Here is an 8,578-nt window from a genome sequence, read left to right as displayed (position 1 = left end):
ACAGCAACAGTATTCTTTCACTAGACTCTGACACATTGGCTGAATATAGTTACCATCATGGTTTCCCTGTAATAGGGAATGTATAGCCTTCGGATGAAAGCGCTGGGAGCGGCGTGGGAGGGAGGCTGCCTTTAAATCATGCAGATAAAACATCCGTAACTTTATATATAACGCAGATGATGAACAAAACACATTTCAGTAAATGGTGAGAAGTCTGCGCAGTGTGGATGCCATTCCAGCTAAACTGCAAAGACATAATTAGTACATAGAGGAGCGGATCGTTCACCCAGCAGCACAGAGCCGATATCTCAGATGGATCAGCCTGGAGTGGGACGCGGATGCTGGAGGGCCGAGGAGCCGGACGCTAGAGGGCCGAGGAGCCGGACGCTAGAGGGCCGAGGAGCCGAATAAATTATGCGTGCTCGCAAAAATCGCAAAGAATGACCCACACCGAAAATTGGCCATAGGCGACACTTTAAAACGCTTTTAGCGCTCATGAGTTTAGTGTTATCAGTGACCCGAGAATTATTGCTCTCATTCCGACGTTTGCGGTGATATGTAACATGTGCGGCACAATCATCGTTCTCGCACGTAGGCGCACCCGATGCATGTTTGTGTGTGTATGTGGGGGTCGGAGTTTTTTTTTATGCTTCTTTATCTTTATTTTTTTATACTTAACTTTATTATTATCACATGGAGGGCTAAGAAGCTTTGTGATAACCAATTTACATGACAGGTCCTCTTTATGGAGACATCAGGGGTCTCCAAGACCCCTAATGTCACCTAGGGAGCCCCAGAGAAGCTGATAGCCAATTTACATGACAGGTCCTCTTTATGGAGACATCAGGGGTCTCCAAGACCCCTAATGTCACCTAGGGAGCCCCAGAGAAGCTGATAGCCAATTTACATGACAGGTCCTCTTTATGGAGACATCAGGGGTCTCCAAGACCCCTAATGTCACCTAGGGAGCCCCAGAGAAGCTGATAGCCAATTTACATGACAGGTCCTCTTTATGGAGACATCAGGGGTCTCCAAGACCCCTAATGTCACCTAGGGAGCCCCAGAGAAGCTGATAGCCAATTTACATGACAGGTCCTCTTTATGGAGACATCAGGGGTCTCCAAGACCCCTAATGTCACCTAGGGAGCCCCAGAGAAGCTGATAGCCAATTTACATGACAGGTCCTCTTTATGGAGATTATCAGGGGTCTCCAAGATCCCTAGTGTCACCTAGGGACCCCCAGAGAAGCTGATGAAGCTGAGATCTGCTTCAGCAGGTTCTGTAGCCTGGGAATGACAGCTGAATGCAGGAAGTGATGTAATATGCATCACTTCCTGCATTTGGGGACCGGAGAGGAGATCAGAGGGGGATCGTGTACTGAACTCCTGTCCCAGAGCAGCCGTTGCCGGTCCCGGCGGCACCGGGCACAGCTGATCCCGGGACCGGCAAAGGCAGTGACGGGGGGTAAGGCCCCGTTCACATTGAGCGATTTATCGCGCGGTAATTCCCGCGATATCGCTCTTCAATGCTTTGCAATGGGGCAAAGGGTCCTGCTGTCGCGGGTCGTGTGTCGCTACAGCAGGACCCTTTTTGGAGCGGATTTTGCCGCGATTCAATGCAAGCATTTGCGTGATGTCGCTCAAAATGCGAATCGCCAAGTGTGAATGGGGCCTAAAACCACACCGAATACAAGCGATCGGGCGTCTCTAGAGACGCTGGATGGCTTGAATGTAAAGCTCCCGGCCGGCCGGCAAGCTACTCGTCCGGCTCCGGCGTCCTCTCGTCGCAGACTAGCGCATTTTTCAATCCCTGCAAATAATAATCCCAGTAACGGGCCTCCAGAACACAGACACTTCCTGTGTGAGGGGGACGCAGAGGTTTCAGTGACATGCACGGCGGCGTTTCGGTGGATGTGTCTGGACAAGTCGGTGTACACAGAGGCCGCAGACTATTCAATAACACAGACTGGGTACGTGAAGGGAGACGGAATACCTGACTCCTCCCCCCACCAGATTCCAGGCTGTAATCACATACCAGGATAAGACGTTCAGTAGGAGAAGAGGAATTTATGCTCCTCAGCTCCATCTAGTGGTAGGAATGGTATGTAAACAGCAATTGTCTAGCTTTGCACAGTGTGGGAGTGTAGGGGGTGCTCAAGGACGGCCGGCGGGTGTGCGGGAGGTGCTCAAGGACGGCCGGTGGGAGTGTAGGGGGTGCTCAAGGACGGCCGGTGGGTGTGTGGGAGGTACTCAAGGACAGCCGGGAGTGTAGGGGGTGCTCGAGGACGGCCGGTGGGTGTGTGGGAGGTACTCAAGGACAGCCGGGAGTGTAGGGGGTGCTCGAGGACGGCCGGTGGGTGTGTGGGAGGTACTCAAGGACAGCCGGGAGTGTAGGGGGTGCTCGAGGACGGCCGGTGGGTGTGTGGGAGGTACTCAAGGACAGCCGGGAGTGTAGGGGGTGCTCGAGGACGGCCGGTGGGTGTGTGGGAGGTACTCAAGGACAGCCGGGAGTGTAGGGGGTGCTCGAGGACGGCCGGTGGGTGTGTGGGAGGTACTCAAGGACAGCCGGGAGTGTAGGGGGTGCTCGAGGACGGCCGGTGGGTGTGTGGGAGGTACTCAAGGACAGCCGGGAGTGTAGGGGGTGCTCGAGGACGGCCGGTGGGTGTGTGGGAGGTACTCAAGGACAGCCGGGAGTGTAGGGGGTGCTCGAGGACGGCCGGTGGGTGTGTGGGAGGTACTCAAGGACAGCCGGGAGTGTAGGGGGTGCTCGAGGACGGCCGGTGGGTGTGTGGGAGGTACTCAAGGACAGCCGGGAGTGTAGGGGGTGCTCGAGGACGGCCGGTGGGTGTGTGGGAGGTACTCAAGGACAGCCGGGAGTGTAGGGGGTGCTCGAGGACGGCCGGTGGGTGTGTGGGAGGTACTCAAGGACAGCCGGGAGTGTAGGGGGTGCTCGAGGACGGCCGGTGGGTGTGTGGGAGGTACTCAAGGACAGCCGGGAGTGTAGGGGGTGCTCGAGGACGGCCGGTGGGTGTGTGGGAGGTACTCAAGGACAGCCGGGAGTGTAGGGGGTGCTCGAGGACGGCCGGTGGGTGTGTGGGAGGTACTCAAGGACAGCCGGGAGTGTAGGGGGTGCTCGAGGACGGCCGGTGGGTGTGTGGGAGGTACTCAAGGACAGCCGGGAGTGTAGGGGGTGCTCGAGGACGGCCGGTGGGTGTGTGGGAGGTACTCAAGGACAGCCGGGAGTGTAGGGGGTGCTCGAGGACGGCCGGTGGGTGTGTGGGAGGTACTCAAGGACAGCCGGGAGTGTAGGGGGTGCTCGAGGACGGCCGGTGGGTGTGTGGGAGGTACTCAAGGACAGCCGGGAGTGTAGGGGGTGCTCGAGGACGGCCGGTGGGTGTGTGGGAGGTACTCAAGGACAGCCGGGAGTGTAGGGGGTGCTCGAGGACGGCCGGTGGGTGTGTGGGAGGTACTCAAGGACAGCCGGGAGTGTAGGGGGTGCTCGAGGACGGCCGGTGGGTGTGTGGGAGGTACTCAAGGACAGCCGGGAGTGTAGGGGGTGCTCGAGGACGGCCGGTGGGTGTGTGGGAGGTACTCAAGGACAGCCGGGAGTGTAGGGGGTGCTCGAGGACGGCCGGTGGGTGTGTGGGAGGTACTCAAGGACAGCCGGGAGTGTAGGGGGTGCTCGAGGACGGCCGGTGGGTGTGTGGGAGGTACTCAAGGACAGCCGGGAGTGTAGGGGGTGCTCGAGGACGGCCGGTGGGTGTGTGGGAGGTACTCAAGGACAGCCGGGAGTGTAGGGGGTGCTCGAGGACGGCCGGTGGGTGTGTGGGAGGTACTCAAGGACAGCCGGGAGTGTAGGGGGTGCTCGAGGACGGCCGGTGGGTGTGTGGGAGGTACTCAAGGACAGCCGGGAGTGTAGGGGGTGCTCGAGGACGGCCGGTGGGTGTGTGGGAGGTACTCAAGGACAGCCGGGAGTGTAGGGGGTGCTCGAGGACGGCCGGTGGGTGTGTGGGAGGTACTCAAGGACAGCCGGGAGTGTAGGGGGTGCTCGAGGACGGCCGGTGGGTGTGTGGGAGGTACTCAAGGACAGCCGGGAGTGTAGGGGGTGCTCGAGGACGGCCGGTGGGTGTGTGGGAGGTACTCAAGGACAGCCGGGAGTGTAGGGGGTGCTCGAGGACGGCCGGTGGGTGTGTGGGAGGTACTCAAGGACAGCCGGGAGTGTAGGGGGTGCTCGAGGACGGCCGGTGGGTGTGTGGGAGGTACTCAAGGACAGCCGGGAGTGTAGGGGGTGCTCGAGGACGGCCGGTGGGTGTGTGGGAGGTACTCAAGGACAGCCGGGAGTGTAGGGGGTGCTCGAGGACGGCCGGTGGGTGTGTGGGAGGTACTCAAGGACAGCCGGGAGTGTAGGGGGTGCTCGAGGACGGCCGGTGGGAGTGTAGGAGGTGCTCAAGGACGGCAGCCTGATTCCACTAGCTGCCCAAAACCCATGGGGCAATTACAGGGTCCCTTACCCCGGCAGCAGTGTACTGGAGTAGCTATTTAAATCTGGGGAACAACAATCCGTCCTGGGACCTCACCACATTTACTTACCCGAATCCACTGTCATGTGACCCTCCGCAGCCCCACCTCTCGTAGTGTCAGGACCGCCCACTATTATTGCCAGTGAGATGAGACATCCAGCATCATCTATCCTTTCCTCCCTTGTCTAACTTTGCCTGGCCCCGCCCCTTTCATTCATTGTTCGTTCTTCCAATCACTGAAGCTCAGCTTCACATGTGGGCGTTACCAATGCAATTACAGCCTGCCTAGGAACGCCCACTCCTCCAGACTGACACCCGCCCATCAAGGCATATTGATATTTGCATAACTCCTCCCATCAGTCCGCCCACTCATACATTGATGCATAGCCCCGCCTCCGCTCCTACCTTGCCCACTTCTGCGTTGCCCATGCTGGCGACTTTAATCCGCAGCGCCTTGCGGGTCTCCTTCCGCTTCTGCAGGTTGGCCTCCATGTTGTGTTCAGGATTGGAGGCGCAGCCGATGTGCGCGGGGCGAGAGGCTCAGACGGCAGAGGAATTCTACACACCTGCACAGAACATACATCACGGCTGTGTCATGAGTAGGTAACGCATGGAGCACGGGGGTCATAAGTAGGTAACGCATGGAGCACAGGGGACATCAGTAGGTAACGCATGGGGGTCACAGTAGGTAACGCATGGAGCAAAGGGGACATAAGTAGGTAACGCATGGAGCACAGGGGTCACAGTAACGCATGGAGCATGGGGGTCACAGTAGGTAACGCATGGAGCACAGGGGACATAAGTAGGTAACGCATGGAGCACAGGGGTCACAGTAACGCATGGAGCACAGGGGACATCAATAGGTAACGCATGGAGCACGGGGGTCACAGTAGGTAATGCATGGAGCACGGGGGTCACAGTAGGTAACGCATGGAGCACGGGGGTCACAGTAGGTAACGCATGGAGCACAGGGGACATCAGTAGGTAACGCATGGAGCACAGGGGACATCAGTAGGTAACGCATGGAGCACAGGGGACATCAGTAGGTAACACATGGAGTACTGGGGTCACAGGAGGTAACACGGAGTACGGGGGTCATCAGTAACGCATGGAGCACAGAGGACATAAGTAGGTAACGCATGGAGCACAGGGGTCACAGTAGGTAACGCATGGAGAACAGGGGACATCAGTAGGTAATGCATGGAGCACGGGGTCACAGTAGGTAACGCATGGAACACTGGGGTCACAGTAGGTAAAGCATGGAGCACGGGGGTCACAGTAGGTAACGCATGGAGCACAGGGTCGTCAGTAGGTAACGCATGGAGCACAGGGTCGTCAGTAGGTAACGCATGGAGCACAGGGGACATCAGCAGGTAACGCATGGAGCACGGGGGACGTTAGTAGGTAACGAGGAGTATGGGGGTCACAGTCGGTAATGCATGGAGCACGGGGGTCACAGTCGGTAACGCATGGAGCACGGGGGTCACAGTAGGTAACGCATGGAGCACGGGGGTCACAGTAGGTAACGCATGGAGCACGGGGGTCACAGTAGGTAACGCATGGAGCACGGGGGTCACAGTAGGTAACGCATGGAGCACGGGGTCACAGTAGGTAACGCATGGAGCACGGGGGTCACAGTAGGTAATGCATGGGGCACGGGGGTCACAGTGGGTAACGCATCGAGTACGGGGTTCGTGGTGACGTCATCCCCTCACCTGTGTCATGTGACACTCCCATCAGAGCCAAAGGTGAGCTCAGGGGAACTCTCCTCAGCTCTGTACACACACAGATACTGCCAGTGAATATGAGGTGAATTTCAGTCATGACACACGCGGACCAGGGAATGTCTCGGGCCAGGACATGCACGGGCACGCTCGTTTTATGGGTTCAGACCCCTGAAAACGGGGACTGTCCCCGACAGACGTATAGCAACCCTAATATAGGTAAATCATAGCACAGAATGAGCTGTATGACGGTATAGGGCTGCGGCATAGTCGGTGCTCTCACCGGTGTAAGGGCTCCCCTCAACCGGCCCGATCTCCCCCTCTTCTCCCACCGTCCTCCGCCATGTCACCGAACAAGGGGGCGGAGACGCATGACGTCACTACCTAGCAACAAAAAAAGAGGCTAGCAACATGGGGGAGGAGCCTGATTTGACACACATATGATTTCCATAGACACACCCACTCCAACTCCCGCAGTACGTTATTGCCTGGCAAGCTGTAGGAGGGGCGAGGCTGGGCTCGGCGTCGTATCCTAGCAACATCCAATGCACCTGGCTGCAGACAAGTTGTCAAAGTGAGGCGGGAGTTGTCTGGAGGATGCTGAGGTGATGATGATGAGGTGATGAAGTATGAGGTGATGAAGTATGAGGTGATGAAGTATGAGGTGATGATGTATGAGGTGATGATGTATGAGGTGATGAAGTATGAGGTGATCCTGGGGTGATGCTGAGGTATTCCTGGGGTGATTCTGAGGCCAGGTGCACACTTGGGCGATCCCCTGATGCGTGTCCCAGGAGCATGCGTTCCTGTACTTGTACCTATTTTCGCACCCTCGATCGTGCGCGATTGCACGAGCAGAATCACGGCGGGCAATCTGCCTGGCGCGACTTGGGTGCCATTGCAAAAGAATGGCACCGCCAGCGCAATCAGCGGTGGTGTGCGATTTTGTGATTGCGCAGTTTCATACACGATTGCCACGCTGTCACGGATTGCCCAAGTGGGAACCTGGCCTGAGGTGATGCTGGGGCCGGGTGCACATCTAAACTGCAATTTTCACGCGTTTCCGTGCATGATTGCTGTGCGTTCGTGGAGTTGCTCACAAGCGCGAAATGCGCGTGTGTCATTTATTTCTAATGGCACCTCAAATGCGTGCTTTTTTCCGCTGTGCTTCCCCATGTGCAAACGCACACAAGCGTGGCAGAAAATAAATGCGCCCCGTGCATCGCACAAAAAGGTACAGGAGCCTTTTTGCCGTGCGGTTATGACCCTGTTGAAATGAATGGGGCCGTGCAGCACACACGGCATGCAAGCGCATTCCCAGGACACGCATCCTGGGAACTCGCAGATGTGAACCAGGCGTGAGGCGATGCTAAAGGCTGGGGGCACACCTGGGCGACTCCTGCACGTGCGGCAATCGTTCACAAAACCGCAAGGATTGCTATCGCGCTCAAGGAGTCGCCCACCGCAGCCGATCGCGCTGTAGGTGCCATTATTTACTGATGGCACCCCACCGCGATTCCACCCGTGCAATTAAACACGAAAAAAACTGTGTGTCGCAAAAAAAGGTACTTGTGCCTTTTTTTGTAGCAATTGCCATGCGGATGTCACTCCATTGAAATCAATGGGGCTGCGCGTCCACCGCTGTGTACACCAGCACACGATTGCGTGTCCTGGGTGTCGCTGAGGTGTGAACGTAGCCTAAGGTACAAGTACCTTTGTTTGCAACACACGACGCATGGCTTTTTTAGCCGCGCGATCCGCTTTTGTGCACGATTGCTGCGCGATCAGGAGTTCGCCCAGGTGTGAACCTAGCCTCGAGCGATTGTGAGTCAATGCTGAGGTGATTCTAAAGCGATTGTGAGGTGATGCCGGGGGCCAGTGCACACCTAGGCGGCACCCAACCACGCAGCAATCGTGCACGTCGCCCAGGTGTGCACCGATCGCGCTGTGGGTGCCATTATTTTCCAGTGGCACCCCAGTCGCGCCAGGCAGATTGCGTGGATTCCGCCCGTGCTTCAGAACACTAAAACAGCCGTGCGTCGTGTACCAATTACTGATACTTTTCCTCAAGTACTCGCCGATACCAATTACTGATACTTTTCCTCAATACTCGCCGATACCAATTATTGATACTTTCTGTGCTGTAAACAGGCGCCGTGTTGTTCCCAGGTTGCCATGAGGTCCCCAGCAAGCGTGGGACCTTACGACAGCCGATTCAATGTAAAAATGTAAAGCGGCATTGTCAGGGCTTGAAAAATCCACTCGTCTGTGACGGCGGACGGCGGAGCCCGACGAGCAGCTTCCCGGCCGGCCGCTGTAATTACACGGCCGGCCG

At 57.2% G+C, this 8,578-nt stretch overlaps 1 protein-coding gene across 1 annotated transcript in view; it reads right to left on the bottom strand.

The window, feature by feature from the left end:
* Positions 1 to 5,035, bottom strand: part of DNAJC27 (DnaJ heat shock protein family (Hsp40) member C27) — a 15,993-nt gene extending 10,958 nt beyond the window's left edge. The window contains exon 1 of the mRNA XM_018566826.1: positions 4,925 to 5,035. Within this exon, the coding sequence (XP_018422328.1) occupies positions 4,925 to 5,011 (87 nt within the window). The 5' untranslated portion in view covers positions 5,012 to 5,035. The remainder of the gene's footprint in view (positions 1 to 4,924) is intronic.
* Between the last annotated feature and the right edge of the window lie 3,543 nt (positions 5,036 to 8,578).

This window comes from Nanorana parkeri, unplaced genomic scaffold, assembly GCF_000935625.1.
Source record: "Nanorana parkeri isolate BGI_ZX_2015 unplaced genomic scaffold, ASM93562v1 scaffold980, whole genome shotgun sequence".
In the NCBI taxonomy this organism is placed as follows: Eukaryota; Metazoa; Chordata; class Amphibia; order Anura; family Dicroglossidae; genus Nanorana; species Nanorana parkeri.
The sequence above is the reverse complement of the archived record's forward strand: the minus strand, read 5'-3'. Positions and strand labels throughout refer to the sequence as shown.